At 39.4% G+C, this 18,749-nt stretch overlaps 1 protein-coding gene across 1 annotated transcript in view; it reads right to left on the bottom strand.

The window, feature by feature from the left end:
- Window positions 1–17,478, bottom strand: part of LOC109482600 (nuclear receptor subfamily 5 group A member 2-like) — a 118,735-nt gene extending 101,257 nt beyond the window's left edge. The window contains exon 1 of the mRNA XM_019785386.1: window positions 17,262–17,478. Within this exon, the coding sequence (XP_019640945.1) occupies window positions 17,262–17,478 (217 nt within the window). The remainder of the gene's footprint in view (window positions 1–17,261) is intronic.
- Window positions 17,479–18,749: the final 1,271 nt, after the last annotated feature.

Raw genomic sequence — 18,749 nt, forward strand, 5'->3', positions numbered from 1 at the left:
GAAAAATTTAGAAACGCTACGTACGACTGGTTATATAGAGCAGTGTTTAAATGTCACCAAGTTCCAGGCCGAGACAGAAGGAAGTTTAGAAAGTTCAACATTTCCTTCGTACAAAGCTAGTTCATTAGTTAGGCCATGTTGATTTGATTATATGGATGACATCCTCTGGGAACCCCAAAACTGATGCGAGCGTGCGAATAAAAAAAGGTTTTGCAAACAAAATTGCTTTCATTATGAAATCTACGTGGTCATGAAGGTTGAACAAATGACACAGAGTATGGTTTGGCGAATAATTTACTCTTCAAATTCATTTCATTACATTTTCGTCTTTTTCATTTGATTTTGGCATTCTACGACATTGGTAATGTTTTTCTATCTTTTTTTTTTACAACTTACGGTGTATATTTGCTTATTTTGCAACTGTTTTGTACGATTTACAGTGTGGTTGAAAACTTTTGTTTTCTTTGGAAACGGCCGAAAATTCATGCGCGCGCGGATGTCATCCATATAATCACATCAACATGGCCTTAGTTAGGCCGCAATATTTGCTGCAGAAAACATCACAACATGTCATAATTTTGTTGACCCAGCGGATTTTCCCCAGACATATTAATAATCATACGTCTGTACGTAGTAGTAGTTCGTCTGGCTAAAAATAACCAAGTAACTTCTAACTTCTTTGTCTTCGGCGCCAACCTGTGGTGAAATAGAGCGTGAACTACGTGCTAGACAACTTGATTACACGCAGGACTCAAAACAGTACTTTGTTACTAAGGCCACATCAAGTAAATTCTATGGAAGACATCCTCCTCAGACTCCAAATCTAATGCGAGCGGGCGAAAAATAACAAGGCGGGCCGAAAAAAAACAAGGTTCCTACATTTTAAAATTTTGATTCAATCATTGTACAAATGGGTTTTATTCAGTGGGAACATCTCATATACACAGCCAGCATCACATATCACTGCATCAAAGTAAGAAACAAAATATTGATTCAGAGCTTTTTCTTGTCTCCTCTCTTCATAGTTATCTGCCATCCACCTTCCGGCATGGCAACAGACATCTTTGCCCATTTTCGGCATATTGACCATTGTCAAAATTTCTTGTTTTTTTTCCAAAATCAGGCGAAAATTAATGCGCGCGCTGATGTCATCCATAAAAATTACTTGCTGTGGCCCAAGCTAACAGAACCACCAGCCGACTAAAAGTTTGCGATAGTTTGGGAGCCAGTCTGACGAATCAAATTGAATTTGAGTTAAATTTCAGTCAAAGTAAACAGTACTTTGTTACTAAGTTAACAGAACCTTCCCACGACCACCATCCGACTAAAAGTTGGCGATAGTTTGCAAGCCAGTTTGAGGAATCAGATCGACTTTGAGTTAAATTTGAGTCAAAGGTTACTTCCAACCACACCCTGATAACTAGTTGAAAATTACTGCGTCGAAATCACTGTGGGTGCCTTCAAATCTCTTTCAAAGTTCATTTGTATTTTGGTCAGTCTGTATAGCGTAATCCAACGGTAACACTGACTACTTTCGGTGATGTTTCTAAACCTGCATCATCTTATCTGTACATCTAAATCATTTATAATATCCGTTTCATCCCTTCAGTTTTAAGCAAATAAAAATAAGTAACCAAAAATGTTAAAGGCATCCAAATAATGCAATTTCAGGGCGTCAAAACTGGAAATATTCTTAGTAAGGCAATCTGTATGATACATTTGAATCAGTATTTCATACTTTAGGCAATGTAAAAGTACAGAAAAAGGCCCAATATGAGTCCTTTATTTTCTGGGTGGTACCCTAAAAATCAACCCAGGTCCTTCCAGTAACCGTTTTTCGTCAGAATTTTGGGCATTTTTGCTTCATGAATGTCGATATACATTGGGATAGTGTGGTTTCAACTCAGTATGTAGATAAATGACTAGAATATTGACTTTTAAAAATCTGGTTTCCAAGCCCTAAAAACTGCACTGGATGCCTCTACGTAGTACTAGCAAATAGTTTCTGAAAAACGGTTTTCAAAGTTAGTTTTCTCTGGCTGGTTGCGCATACATGGGCATTATTACCGGTAGCTTTATTTTCCACGTCTCGCCGTGTATATATGCTTACCCGTAAAGCCCCCCTACAGTACAGTAAAGCTTCACTAACCCACTTCTAGCCGTAATACCTCATTCATGAGCACTTCTGACCTGCTCATTTGCATGTCTGGGGCACGGCGGACACAAAACACCTTTTTTCTGGACACATTTAAGTTAAAAAAAACAAAATAACCAAAACAAGGGTTTACCTACGTGTGTGACTATCAAGAAAGGTGTAGGATTTGTATTATACAATTTTTGCAGGCTTTTTGGGGGCTTGAAATAGACGAAAAATGCGGCAAACAAAGGAATATCGCAAACCACTAGGGTACAAAATCTCAGTCAATGCCCTCTTGGCTGTGACCTAGTTTTCAAGTGCGCAGGCGCAGACTAGGGCGTTATTAGGTCACCTTCCCGCCATTGACCTACATACGGAGTGCGCCTGCGCCGTAGGGCGGTCTAGTCTCGTCTCCATCACGCCGCTATGGTTCTATGTACACCAGAAGACGGGACGCTAGTTAACAGGGGTGCCAGGTATACAGTGAAATTTTACGGAATACAGTGCAATCGTATTAGTAAAATTGCACTATACACTAATACGATAGCTCTGTATTCCGTAAATATTGCACTGTATACTAATACGATTGTACTGCATTCCGTAAAATTGCACTGTATACTTAGTCTAGTAAAATTACACTGTATTTCGTAAAATTGCACTGTATTACAGAATACAGTGCAATTGTATTAGTAAAATTGCACTGTACACTAGTACAATAGTGCTAGTACAATAATACACTAGTATTCCATAAAATTGCACTGTATACTAAGACGATTGCACTGTACTCCGTAAAATTGCACTGTTTACTAGTAAAATTGCACTGTATTCCGTAAAATTGCACTGTATTTCGTAAAATTGCACTGTATACTCTGGCACCCAGAGCTAATAATCTGCTCCATTTAAAGTGTGGGAATGAGGGATTTGCGATGCAGGCAAATGAAAATGTAGTATGTATGAACATGTAGCATTCACCCAATGCCTATAAATAGTTATAGATAATAGCCAATAGATATCGTTATAAAACTGTCTAAACATGAAATGTAGGACACCTGAATATGCGATTTGGAGCTCAACGTCGAAAGCTTTGCTGATATTATTAAAGAATACAAAATGCTCTTTAAAATTAAAATTAAGATAGCTATTCAAGAAAAAAGGTGGACAAGACAGGGGTTCAAAAATGATGAACCTACGGACCCGTATTTCAAGTTCTGTTTAGTCTAAAATGCACAGAGGTATTATGAATAATCATTTTTTAATGTCTCGCAATTTTTCATTAACTTTTTTTTGGAACGTTTTAAATACATCGTTCCAACGGCTTTTAATTCCGATAGTATTTGGTTAGGCAAATTGGTCTCAAATGTGACCATATTCTAATCAGATTCGATATTAATATTTATTATTAAATATTCCCCGTCAATCTATCGTCACCGCAGAAAGACAGACTCATAAATTTCATCCTTAACACAAAATTATCTCATGAGTGAAAAACATAGAGTCAGTAATATATGATTTAGGCCATACACGTATACACGTATATAGTAGCACAATACAAATATACGGTCTACGAATACGTGTAGTTTTCTTATGCCTTAGAAGATGAAACGTCTAGCCTTCTTGTTGGGAACTACATTCATATTCATCCCTACACATTACCCGGTCGATAATGTACAGGTACGGGGCAGTGACCCATAATGCCATGTGATCCCCCCATTATTGACCACTGTCTGCATCCGGAGCTCTATTACGTACGTCACGTTACAAAATGTCAACCACGAATTGGTTCAACATAATAAGTAACTTGGGATAATTTTAAGCACTAACCTTTCCAGAAGTGGCGTGATAGCAAAGATTAGCGATCTTGTGGGCGGCACTGGGACGAAAGGTCGAAAAATCTCGGGCCAACATGGTTGACATGGTCGAATTGACCTCGATTTTGGCCAAGGGAAAAATTTGCGAGCAGAGTGTAACCAAAGCGCGACCTCTAGCGGTTTGGTTGTGAAGTGTGTCATTACGGGCGGGTTGCAGTTTTATGCAGTTTGTAACTAAACCGCAAGGTGACGGTAGACTAAATCTAAGTCTGATGATTCCTCATACCCAAGTTTGGAAGAAATTTAACCTTTTCATTAAAACTTCTTCTTAAAAGTTCTTCACTTTGCAAAGGAAATATATAGAATAGTTTACAACCTTGGTGGATGTTTTTATCAAACTGTACAAATTTTACTTTTACAACTGAATTATTATTACGATAGAACGCGATATATACAGACATACATTTTGTACAGACTAGCTAACTTGCTGCGCAAACTATACTTAATTGCTGTATACTTTACTCCCAAATTTCTAGGGAAAGTTTGCATCCAACTGTTTTACAAATCCCCACTATATTCCCTGATCAGAGAAGCGTAAATCATAGTAGTTACGGGACTAATTTTTAGCGATCCACCCATTGTGACATGTATGGAACTCCTATAGAGAGATTGCGGGGTACAAAACAATTGGCAGATGCATCACAATTCTTATGGGTTAGATTGATTACATATAGGCCACAGCAAGTAATTTTTATGGATGACATCAGCGCGCGCATTAATTTTCGTCTGATTTGGGAGAAAAAAGAAAGAAATTTTGTTGCCTTCTGACAGTGGTCAACATGCCGAAAATGGGCAAAGATGTCTGTTGCCATGCCGGAAGGTGGATGGCAGATAACTATGAAGAGAGGAGACAAGAAAAGGCTTTGATTTAATGTTTTGTTTCTTACTTTGATGCAGTGATATGTGATGCTGGCTGTGTATATGTGATGTTCCCACTGAATCAAAACATTTTGTACAATAATTGAGTCAAAATCTTAAAATATAGAATTCGAACCTTGTTCTTTTCGTCCCGCCTTGTTTTTTTCGCCCGCTCGAATTAGATTTGGAGTCTTCGGAGCATGTCATCCATAAAATTTACTTGCTGTGGCCTTATTAGTTTTCAAGATGTATGTGTCTTAAAGGTATCCAATGCGATTTCAGGGCGGCAAGAAAAACAATATTCTGGATGAGGAAATCTGTCTGATATTGACATTTACTGCAATTTCTTAGTACATTTTCGTCATCGTTTCATACTTGAAGCGTTTCGAATAGCTGAATAACAAGCTAAGTAGTCTATTAATTTTTTTTGAGCCACCAATATTATATCTAGAAGCAGGATACACAATACAAGGCAAGTAACAATTTTCAGTCAACGACATCGCATTTTTGCCTCACAGCTATCAGTATGCTTTGGGATAGGGTTGATTAAATTAAGACCAGAAAGTTGACTTTGAAAACGTAATTGAGATACTAGTAATTGCACTAATTATGTTGAAAAGTGCCTGGTAAATTACAATCATATGAAGATTTTGTTCTAGTAAAGTATTTCAATTTTTGGTGCCAAGATGTGACATAATACCCATTTTTAAAAGAAGTTTTGTTGGCATTTTTCTTTGTTTTCTTGTCTTATTCATCATGATAAAAAGAGAGAATCGTTTATATATGGTCAAGTACTACTTAACATTCTACTTAATGCTTTACTTAAGGCCACAGCGAGTAAATTTTATGCATGACATCCTCCGCAGACTCAAATCTAATGCGACCGGCAAAAAAAAAAAAAGAAGACGGGCCGAAAAAAACTTAACAAGGTAACATTTTAAAGTTTTTACTCCATCATTGTACAAATGGTTTTGATTCAGTGGGAACATCACATATACACAGCCAGCATCACATATATCACTGCATCAAGGTAAGAAACAAAACATTAAATCAGATCCTTTCCTTGTCTCCTCTCTTCATAGTTATCTGCCATCCACCTTCCGGCATGACAACAGACATGTTTGCCCATTTTCGGCACGTTAACCACTGTCAGAAGGCAACAAAATTTCTTTTTTTCCCCCCCAAAATCAGGCGAAAATTAATGCGAGCGCTGATGTCATCCATAAAAATGACTTACTGTGGCCCAAGTTTTCGAATCATATCAACCGTTGAAATTGCCCAAGATGGCCCTGAGATAGCCTCTTCCAGCCTCTTCAGGCTTCTTCTATTTTCCAGCAGCCTGTGAAGCCTGGTATAGGCTACTTCTGACGTAGGGCTGTGACGTTTGACTATGACGTCATCTGCATGACTGACATTCCTCTTCACTCCTGATTTCACAACGATTCACTCAAACACTTGGGAGGTGAATTTTTCTCCTCCGCGAGACCTTGTACTTCAAACAAAACAACCTCCAAAGTGCCGCCTCTCCGGAGGCAGTGAGTTGGGCGCAAATTAGCCCTTTTAGTAGTTTTGCGTCATCTATGAATGAATCTTTATTGCATGTTCTTGCCCAGATGGGCTAAATGAACAAGAGGATACAAAACATGAGTATTGCATACTGGAACGCTATATTCTAATGCTAAGTGCTAGGAGTCTATATATTACAACAATACTATATACTACCTATCATCTACTGTTAGTTGCCCTTTCGTCTCTCTTTTTGAAACATCTGGAAACATAAAAAGTTTGTCTGCTATACAGCAGCTACACTTTACTCGTTCATGCATGACATCAAGTGTTTAAACGTGTCATGCGTTGACATTTTCTTACATATCTTGTCTAATTGTAAAGTATATATCGAATAGCTCTTGGTGTTCATCTTCATATGTAGTGTACAGTCAAGTAGAAAATGTATCTCGTTTTCAACATATAAATGATTACAGAATTCGCACATTCTATCTTTCAGAGGAGTACGGCTATGCCTGCCGGATTCTCCAATGTAATATTTGAGGTTTGGTGGTTGTATGGTATCTAAGCGTGTATATATATATATACATCAGGCGTGTTACGGTATAAGCCGGTATTGCTGTTCACTTTTCTGTCCGATTGTTTTTTTTTTTTGCTTTTGTTTTTTATTCCAACAATTCATGACAACACATGGTGGCGGCACACTCACAAGTTTTTTCAACTTATCTTATGGCGCCACATACACAGAGGACAAATACAGGGGTTAAGTGAGGAAAGTTGTGTAAAGTGCATTTCCCAAAGACATGTACAAGATCGGTGGCATGTCAGGACTCGAACCTGCACCTCTTGATTCTGAGTCGAGCACTCTGCCGCTACGCCACACGAGCCCCTTATTTACTATTTTGGCAGAGGACTGAACATTTTTTATCAACCGGGGCGGGCGGCGGTACCGACTTCCGACAATCGTTGACCCAGTGGTAACAATGTGACGTCACACGTGGGAAAAAATCTCGTTTCTACAGCACTTGGGTCATATAGCTGATAGATTTGGTAAAAAAATTTCGATGAGTCAAATTCTTTTTGAGTTGGAGAGCAGTTCAATTTTCATTACGTATAGGAACAAGTTTACACTGCACTGAGTAGACGAATCAATTCGCCGTGCACATATTACACTTCCCCTACACGTCTCAGTCTGCATGTGGTTCACACGCATGTTCTGACAGATTGTAAAACTTGTGACCAGCTGACCTGGGCCTGAACTTTTGAAAAAAAAGTTTCCTTTGTTCATCTAAACCAATGTACAATTTTTATAATTTTATTTGCTCACTAGGCACCCTTCACGTGGTTCACATCCATATTCTGACAGATTGTAAAAGTTGTGACAAGCTGACCTTGGCCTGAACTTCTACGGTACTATGGTACAGTGTTTTCAACCGTAGTACAATTTTTCAGTTTTTTGTCCATTTTTCGTCTGTATACTTTCATAATTTCATTTGTTCACAATACGTTCATAATTTCATCAGGCACCCTTCCCCGTGGTTCACTCGCATGTTCATGACAGATTGTAAAACTTGTGACAAGCTGACCTGAACTTCTAAAAAAATGGCAGCTTCGTTTTTTTAAAATCTATGGTACAGTGTTTTCAACCATGGTACAATTTTCAGTTTTTTGTCCAAAATTCGTCCGTGCATACATTTGTAATTTCATTTGCTCACTAGACACCCTCTCCCGTGGTTCACACACATTTTCTGACAGATTGTAAAACCTATGACAAAGTAACCTTGGCCTGAACTTCTAAAAAATATGGCAGCTTCGTTTTTTTTAATCTAAAACAGTGTTTTCAACCATGGTACAATTTTCAGTTTTCTTTTCCGAAATTCGCCTGTATACTTTCATAATTTCATTTGCTCAATAGACACCCTTTCCCGTGGTTCACACGCATGTTTTGACAGATTGTAACACTTGTGACAAACTGACCTTGGCCTGAATTTCTTTTAAAAAATGGCAGCTTCGTTTTTTTTTTAAATCTATGGTACAGTGCTTTCAACCACGGTACAATTTTCTTTTTTTTTTGTCCAAAATTCGTCCGTATATATATTTGTAATTTCATTTGCTCACTAGACACCCTTCGCCGTGGTTCACACACATTTTCTGACAGATTGTAAAACTTGTGAACTTCTCATGCCCCCCTCCCCCCTGGACTCGCAGGTGGTGCAGACATGTTTTTCCTGCCCCGGGGCAGGCTGGGAGATGTGGAGAGATGGAACATGTCCCCAACCGAGCAGGGACAGGCAGTTGGTAACCTTTGGTACCTCCTGCAAGGCACGAGGGGTGCTGTCAGACGTGTGTGTGTGTGTGTTTTTGCGCAAGTGGTAAGTGAGTTGTACGTGCTTACAACGTAAGTCAGATCTCTGTGCGATTGCAACTTTACCGTAAGGAGGCCGTACTTACACGTGCTTCTTCCCGTAGTATACGGTACGTACGGGGATCCGGAACGCGCGTCGCTCGTACTCGCACACACGGGTGGTGAATCCGCAGACCGCACGTAGAAAAAGTTTTACATGCACTTAAAGTTCTACGGCGTGTCTGCGTGCTCCCAAATCCGTAGGATTCCGTACGGAGGCGGTGCTCACCACGCACGGATACCCTACGTTTGCCCACGTTTTTGCACGTAGACAGCACGCAGAAGCACGTACGGCGGGTTGTGACCGAGGCTTTTCTCGATCAGGACACGTTTTGCCATTCGTACGGAAGCGAATCACCTTTCTTCTGACTCCATACTCCATCTCTCAGGAGAAAGTTCCACGCTGAAAGCTTCTTTCCTAGAACTACATCACTGTGGAACAAGCTTCCTTGCTTGGAATGCTTTGCAAACCTTAAACTTACAACCTTAAACTTTTCAAGTAGATCTAAGGTAACAAAAGCAGTAAAAAAAAAAAAAAAAAAGACAAGATACACTCACTCACTCACTCACCCTCTCTCTTTCTCTCTCTCTCTCTCTGTGTGTGTGTGTGTGTGTGTGAATGTGTGCATGTGTGTGTGTGTGTGTATGTGTGTATGTGTGCGCGTGTGTATGTGTGCGCGTAACCCAATTCCAGTCCTCCAGCTATTGTAAAATATCCACCTGTCCTCCTCCGGTCCCCTGGTTATCAGTGGGTGACGACACCCACGCGTCGCCCACACGTAGTGCACTACATGTAGCACTAGTACTGTAACATTGAACTGTCGTACTATAGTTCAGACAGTGACGTACAGAACCTACATCAGGGAACGTCTGTCTCTGTCGGGTGCAGATTATTATTACAGCACTGCGGACAAATTGAAGCAAAGCAGCAAATTCACTACACAAAATCATTTCTTTAAAAAGCGTAAATGTTCTGTCTCATTGCCTTACGTGTATCTTTACACTTTGTTTTAAGTCTGCTAAAAGACAGGATTTTGTGCAAGGATTTTTGTTGGTAGTTGGTGGCCCTACATGATTTAGACACATTCAGTCAACAGTTAAGCAGTTTTAAAATACTTTTAAGCTGCAAATGTAGTACAATCGACTAAACGAAAATGAAGACATTTTTTTCCTTCCAAGAAAAACTTCTAAGTTGTATTCGAGAGGGAAGATGTGTTTATGAGGGAGCCCCATAATTTTGCAGTATTAGGGGAAAGAAACTGTTGCAGAATAAAATGACTTTGAAACAGAAATTTGAACAGTGTGACGATGTGAACTGGAGAGAAAACCAAGTTCCTCCCTGACGGTGCCCTTTCTCCTATCATGTGATGTTTGTTTCTTTTGTTTATGCCTAACACACCGCCATGACGTCAAAAATTTCTGCTCAGGCCTTCTTTATATTGACCACTCTCAGCACACAGCGGCGTTATTTTGTCGACCGTGGACAAAACTTTCATCTTCAGGATGGGATTTTGTGCAGTGAGTGCCAAGAGGACCAAGAAGTCAAAAGTTGACAGAACGTGGTGTTCAACAGTTGACCTCGTTTTTAATCTGGCTATCTTGGTTAGATCTTCCACACTGTCTTTCTTTGATACTGGCACGTGCACTTGTACTTGACACTGTGCCTTTCTTCGAGATAAGTTTAAGGATTGCAAGATCTGGTAAGAAAGTAACCGTCTCGTAGAATGTTATTAAACTCATTCTTGACAGATTTTACACTCAAAGATGAGTGACAAATCTTCAACCCGATTCTAGAAAAACCCCTACTAGTACATATCTCCTATCATGTGATGTTTATTTCTTTTGTTTATCCCTAACACACCGCCATGACGTCAAAAAATTACCATTTCTGCTCACGCCTTACTTTATATGAACACACTCTCAGCACACGGCGGCGTTATTTTGCAAACCGTGGACAAAACTTTCGGCTTCCACGGGAGCTATTTTGTCGTCAGGCTGGCCGGCGCAGGCGCACAAGAACAGAACGGGCATGATTCTGCGGTTGTTCAAACGTGTCCGTGCCAAGTGTCACGTATACAGGGACTGGAGTTAAAAGTAAAGATGCTATGGTATCCAAAATTGTGCCTATCTGGTTCTATCAGTGTCTGATGGGTTAGAGTTAGGATCAGGTACGGGTTCAGTGAATAGTCTCTGCGTATACCAGAACGGTATATTTGCCCCATACACGGTTCTGGATACGCGTGGACTATCCAGAATCTCTAGTTTTCAGCGCCTAACAATGGGTTAGAGTTGGGATCAGGAACGGTTCTGGATAGTTTCTGCGTATCCAACAACGTAGATTTGCCCTATACACGTTTCTGGATACGCATGGACTATCCAGAACTTATCTAGTTCTCAGAGAACGTAGATTTGCCCCAGACACGGTTCTGGATAAAGCACCATGGATACAACAGATTTAGATGCCCTGCGTTGTCTGTCTTTTTTCTTTCTTCTATACGGCATTGTAGATTTCCGTATAGCCATTTTTTCGTTGGCTTGCCGTATCATAGTTCTTTGACTTTTTCTTTCTTAGAACCAACTTTTCAAAACAACAAACAATTCGATACTAGTACTGTCTTGTAGCCTGCTGCCGCCAATCTTCTTGGACATTTAGTCACGACGAATGTGACCGCACTACTGTGACAGCTGTGGACCCTTTCCTTACTCAGCACACTAGTGACGGCCCGGCTTTTGCCCCACTTGGTACAAACATGACGAAACGTGATCCTGGGTGTTTTTTGCTGCCGATGAAGTCAACAAAATGCTGACAGATTTCCTGGAGTAGTGCTCTTAGGAATTCCTTTTTCCGGTGTGGGTGTGTCATGTGTATGTGGTTGGTAGATCTAACCAGGAGTCCTGGGTTCGAATCTTTTAGGGCGTGGCTTCTCAGACTCTCTTTTAATATCCACTTGAAGTTTAGGAAAGGGTAAGGATTATATATCATAATGATTTGCATTCAAATTAGCGTGTTATTATTTCCCTATCAGCGTGTTGTTCCAAACCAAAAAAAAGATCGACACAGTTATACGTGATTCAAGAAAAAAAAGTGTGACCAAACGTCTCCGCTTAATATCTCCTGTACCATGTTTTTATTTGCAAAAATAGCATGTACATGGAAATGTCACTGTGTAAAATGCATTCTTTAAGCACACAATAAAGTTCAAAAGTTGAAAGATTATGATGTTCTACAGTACTAGTTGACCTCGTTTTTAAGCTGGCTATCTTGGATCAAAGATCTTTCCCAATCTCTATTTTGACACTACCACGTGCACTTGACACTGTATAGCTTTCTTTGAGAAGCTTATTTCAAGGTTGGCAAAATCTGATAAAAATTGACCGTCTAGAACTACGTTTACTATTTATTACTGGAAAACATTACACTCAAAGATGACCCAAATATCGTTAACCCGATTCTTAAAAAAATACTACTAAGTGCAGTACTACTAAGTGCAGTCCTACGATCATTTCGTAAAAAGCAACTAGAAGAACTAAAAACGATTCCTCTTGTTATGAAACAAGTTTGAACTGCAATATGCAACACAAGAATTGGACCCAGACAAAGAATTCCTTGACAAAGACAGTCGAAAATTTGGGTGAGTCCAATTTCTTTTGTAGGATATTGCAGTCCAAACTTCTTTCATAATGACTTCTACGACCACAGATGAACTTTCAAGATACGATTTCTCTTGTTGTTAGTTTTTGAGAATTCTTCAACAGAGTGAACTTTTTCTATTCCAGTTTTGTTAAGAAAAAACAACAACAACAACAACAACAACAACAAACGTTTGTTCTATCAACCTTCCAAGTGAAAATAAGTATGAAATTGAAGCTTAGGCTTCCGAAACCAACACACAAAGTTTCAAGAGAGAATCAGTAAACTCTTTATGATTTCGAAGTCGTTAAAATGAACAGATGACGATTTCACTTATCTAGAATACGCCCACACGACCACATTAACCATCGCAATATAAATACGTACACACGCCTAAATTTTACATATACATTGCAAATTACAGTGTAAAGCCGTATGCGCAGTATTCATATTCAATTTCAGTGGAAGAAACTGCAATACAGAGTTTTTAAAATGTATTTATGATCGTTTATGAAAAAAGAATAAGAAAGGAAAGAAAATAGAGAAAAAAAAACAATGCAAATGTCGTCGCCAGGGACATTTTTTGGGCTTTTTAATTACCAGCCTTGTTGTGAATGTGTTTATCAAGCTACTGGTGGGGCCGACCAAATCTCCCCTACTGCGGAGCATATCTGAAAACTCCCCGCTTTTATCGTGATACCAGACTCGTCAGAACAAAAACATGTCTTAGTTCGGCTGCCAACAACTTAGCACCTCTAACCCAACAATACGTCAATACTTCTTACACAATTCAGGCCTAAAGTTAGGGCTCAAAACGCCACCTGCGTTTGCAAGTTAGTGCAGGTAAAATTGGAGCTGTTCAGGTATTTCTGACCTCTACCAGACCTCTTCTCTCAAAAACAGTCTGATACCACGAACCAAAAATAGTTTCTGAGGACAGTTATAGACCAGAAGCCCCTCGGAAAAGAAACTACAGATCAGAAATATTTTATGATCATGGCAATTATAATGAGAATGACTATGGTAATACATACCACCGAAAGCTATACGAAGAAAGTACCAAATTTATCAAAGAATACATGTACCTCCTCGAAAAGGACGATATATCTCATCGAAAACTTTATCGTTACTGTTGTAGTAGTAGTAGTAGTAGAAGTAGTAGACTAGTTTGTTAGTTCTTAGCAAAAGATATACATGCCTCCTGGCCTCAGGAATTGTGAGACTATTTACAGAGGTATTAGTCTAAAAAGAATTATACATGTACATTTACAGTTATGATTGTTGCAATACAATGTTAAAAGTTGCTTGATCAACATTAAAAATTATAAGGACAATTACACTCAGAGGTAATTTACAAAACATGTATAACAATAACTATCTGACACCAATTATAAGTTACTTAAAGTAGTAGTTCAAGTCTTATTGTCGAGCAAAAGGCGTAACTACGTTAACGTAATTTTTATAAAAGGGAAATAATGTCAAAACCAATACACCATATCGTATGCATTTTAACTCAGTCCAAAAACTTGACATTGAAATTTCAACAGCAATAAACCGCCAAGCACCAAACAGCTAGCTAGTTGCACACCACACATTATAGACATATAACACAACGCTATTAGGCCACACCAATTTAATTTCTTGGATAACGGATTTTTCTAGAAAAATAATGGAGCGGGGGGGCGAAAAAAATAAATAAATAAAAACAGGCCTAGGCATCCTATTATGGCCCAAAATGGTACGAGAGGAGCCATGAAGTCAACACACCAGGCTGGTTCAAAATTTGAACAATGAATTTAGAGCTTTTAATGATACCACTGCATTGAAAGATGGAATAAATGTAACAGCTAGGAAGAAAAAGACTGTTTTCAACTGTTCAGGGCAAAATATGAGCATTTCGCAGTTGATTCTGAATTTTTATTTTTATTTGCAAATCAGGAAAATATGAAGCAGGTGAATCCGTTAACCAAGAAATTAGATTGGTGTGGCCTTATTCAAGAAAGAAATACAATCAAAGCAAAACGTACCAAAGTATTTAGCTCACACCAACACCTTGAGTACATACACGTGCACACATGTACACGTTTTTGTCCATGATGTGATATTTACCTTACTTCGAGACAGTTACCTTGCCCTTCTAGTCGCTGACGTTTTTGCTATCTTAGTTCTTACGTCTTATATAGACGCCCACGTAAATCAACAAGTGTTTATCTAATAACTGACTAAGATGAAGGTTAGAAGCCGCAGATACGAGGCTCATGTCTTGTGTACCTGCGTCGTTGCTGTATTCTTTATTTGTGTTTTCAAGTCGTACTTTCTCTCCAAGCAGAGGTTTTGGTTTCGGCTTATTTTTGTACGTCTTTTTAGGCGTTTTTGTCGGGATTTCTTTTCGTATCGGTTCTGTCTAAGATGAAGGTTAGAAGCCGCAGATACGAGGCTCATGTCTTGTGTACCTGCGTCTTTGCTGTAATCTTTATTTGTGTTTTGAAGTCGTACTTTCTCTCCAAGCAGAGGTTTTGGTTTTTAGCTTATTTTTTTTACGTGTTTTTAGGCGTTTTTATTGGGATTTCTTTTTTGTACCGGTTCTGTCTAAGATGAAGGTTAGAAGCCTCAGATATGAGGCTCATGTCTTGTGTACCTGCGTCTTTGCTCTTATCCATATTTGTGTTTTGAAATCATACATTCTCTCCAACCAGAGGTTTTGGTTTCGGCTTAGTTTTTTTAGGCGTTTTTGTCGGGATTTCTTTTTGTACAGATTCTTTTTTTACGCCAGCAAAACTTCGGATGGCGAATTTTTTTGACACCGTCCTGTCGATGACACTGTCTTGTCAATTTCAGGCATCAAAATATCTGCTTGGAGGATAATGATTTAATTATAATCCTCCATGATTTATTATCCTTAATTATGTAAAAAAAAGTGGTATTAGATTAGCAGTAGTTATGATGCAATGCAACTGGTAGTAGGAAAATTCTTATGCAGAGTCCTGGCGAGAAATTTCGTTCCTTGAAATCTTTAGGATTTTAACTAGAAGATTTTATCAAACTTCAATTTCAATTCAATTTATTTATTTAACCAGTAATTACAACTCAGGCCATTTTTGGCCTGCTTTTCAAGTAATCCTGGATACATATAAAAATACACACAACAAATACACAGTACATAAACTATTACTAAATTACAACATCCTAAACATCAACAGTGTCAAATCCTGCACCTAATTGTCTGTATAAAAGTCCTGAGAAGTCCGTTTAAACTTAATTTAAATGTGTATAAAAGGGTCACTAAGAAAGAAACAAACACACTATTAGATAACTTTTCTTTGTCCGTACAGACATTGCTAGTGGTATATAAATAGCTTGACACTTATGAACCAAGAATTGAGGTGTTCAAAAACGCGTATTTTCCCAGAACTATCGTAGACTGGAACTCGTTGCCACCAAGCACAGTTGGGGCATCATCACTAGAAAGCTTTAAACAACTCCTGCAATCAAATGTGCAAAGATTGAGTGTAACAAGTTGTTCGGTGTAATATAGCCAGCTGCCGCCGCGCCGCGTGCGTGCGAAGCCTGTGTGTTACCCGGAAGGGCGGTTATACCAGCTATACAGATACAGGCCCGTACCCCCGTAGGAAGGCCTGGTGGAGGCTAAGTATTTATCATAAAAAAACTCAAGAAGAAGACAAAAATGGCCTTGTGGGGTTCTGAATACTACATGTACATGTATGTAGCCATAAAAACATAACAAACCTCACATACGACGTGACCCTTTTGACCTATGTAGTTTGAAGAACATGTTTAAAACTTAAACAGCTCAAACTGTCAAACATAACATTCCTCTTCGTATACTTACTCGCACGGAAAATATAAGTTGTCGCTTTCTGAAAGGCATCCAGTGCAATTTCAGGACGGCAAACTCGATTTTCAAAGTGAATTTTCTGGTCATTTTTTTAATGCAGTCTAGTAATTTGAATCTTGAATCAAATGTGACGGCTCCGAAAATCAACACATATGTTACCAGGCTATGTCCGTCAAATTCGAAAATCTCTCTCTCTCTCTCTCTCTCTCTCTCTGTGTGTCTCTCTCTCTGTGTCTCTCTCTCTGTCTCTCTCTCTTTCTGTCTCTTTCTATGCCCCTCTCTCTCTCTGTCTCTCTCTGTCTCTCTATTTGTCTCTGTCTCTCTCTGTCTCTCTCTCTCTCTGTCTCTCATTGTCTCTCTCTCTGTCTCTCTCTCTTTCTGTCTCTTTCTATGCCTCTCTCTGTCTCTCTCTGTCTCTCTCTCTGTCTCTCTCTCTCTCTCTCTGTACTTTTACAAACCGAAATCTGACTTGCGTAAGAGATTAGAACATGTGCAATATTTGCAACAAATTCTGTAGATCACACAACAGAAGCTATCGTATTAACAAACGCGCCTGTAGTAGTTCTATGCCTGAACGGGATAGAGTTAGGATCAGGCACGGTGGTTCTGGATAGTTTTCGCGTATCCAAGAGCGTAGATTTTGCCCCAGGCACGGTTCTGGATATATACGTGTGGACTATCCAGAACCTTGCCCATCTAGTTCTATCATGGAGTTAAAATCAACCTCCTTGGTTCTATACATGAACGGGTTAGAGTTAGGATCAGGCACGGTTCTGGATAGTTTTCGCGTATCCAAGAAGGTAGATTTACCCCAGACACGGTTCGGGATACATACGTGGACTATCGATCCAGAAAGGTGCATGGACATGATTCTGGATAACTCACGGTTCTGGATGCAACAAAATCCACTCCTTTACCAGTCGCGCAACAATTTAGATGTACTCAGGCTTAAGACAGAACTGTTATAGTAGGAAGACAAAGAATTAAAAGAAGGAACTTACCGAAGCCCGGCCATGTGCAGGCGTTGACCCGTGAGATGTATCCCGGCTCGGTTTGGAAGCTGTACCCGGCGCCTGTCTGGTGGTAGCCGGCGTGCGGATGGTGGTGGTGGGGGTAGTCTTGTGCCGCGGCCGGCGGCGGTGGTAACTGGTTCTGTCTCCAGTCCTGGGTGTAGTATGCCACGTTACTTTGCCCGTGGTGATCGGTGTGCGACAGCATTTTTTCTCTCTCCAACAACCGAAAGGAAACTACAAAATACCGAAATGAAACTACGACGCAGTTTTTCAGCGGAGAAAAAAAAATATTTTGAGTGAAATCTCTGTGGCAAGGTCGAAACCGTTTGAAATCAGCGAATAACCTAGAAATTTCCTGTAGCTTTTAACACTTTCTTAAAATCAGGAAAGCGCGCAAAAAAAGAGTTGTCAGAATCTCAGAAAGCTCAGAATTTGTGAGTGCTACAACAAAATTCCAGTTTCTCTGGAAAAGGAAATCTTCAAGTCTCCAAGATGAGTCGTAGGGGCTTGATTCGAAGATCCTTTTCAAGCCACACAGTCTGTCACAAAGAAGTCTGACACAGAGAAATCGTTGTAGTAGTAGAGATCAGGCGACTACAACGACTAAATGAACTAGCAGCGTCTCATAAAAACACGGACAAGCGTAGAGAACGCCAGACGAATACGCCACAGTGCTTGCACAATGTGGGTGTGTGATAACGAACAAAAAACGAGAGCGTATCGGGACTTCCAAATTTGAAAAATTCCTTCACATCACCATTACGCCTGGGAGGGGGGGAAAGGCAATGATTCATTGGACCAGGGAGGGGTGAACTTGACCCCACTTGACCCCTACTGGCGTCACATTGCCAGCACCAGACGTGCGCTCGCAATTTTTTTTTTCTTAGCGCGACCGCAGCGAAACAAAGAAAAATGACTTCCTCATCATTAGTGTCGTTTGTGATCACAGGTTTTGATTGCCATATTTCTTAAGAGCGAACTTTCTCAGGACCTTTCTTAAGATTTCAGTCTTAGATATGAGATCTTAAGATGCAGTGTAAAACTAGAAGTATCCAGATCATTGACAAACGTACAATGTGCCTTTCTTGACGATACAACTTACAGAATTTAAAGCTCAAAACGTTTTAATTGTCACTTATGAGTTCCGTTGACGTGTAGTATGTGCACTTTATGTATTGACTACATGTACATGAAAAGATGCTGCCTTTTAAAACCAATTGAGCAAGATACATGTCTACGTATGAACTACTTTGAACAGATAATTTTTTTTACAAAAAGTGATCATCTTCTGAAAGTGAATCAGCGAGGACTTCAAAATGTTTCTATGCTGAAAATAATTATTATCTGATAATTATCGTATTTTTAAGTTAGTTATTTTGATGATGATGATGAGTTATGAGTTATGATGATGAGTTATTTTTGAGGAATGCATTTGACAAGACATGACAACAGGTGGGTAGATGGTTATCACGTGAC

This window comes from Branchiostoma belcheri, unplaced genomic scaffold (genome assembly GCF_001625305.1).
Source record: "Branchiostoma belcheri isolate BF01 breed outbred unplaced genomic scaffold, Haploidv18h27 scaffold6, whole genome shotgun sequence".
NCBI classification, from domain to species: Eukaryota; Metazoa; Chordata; class Leptocardii; order Amphioxiformes; family Branchiostomatidae; genus Branchiostoma; species Branchiostoma belcheri.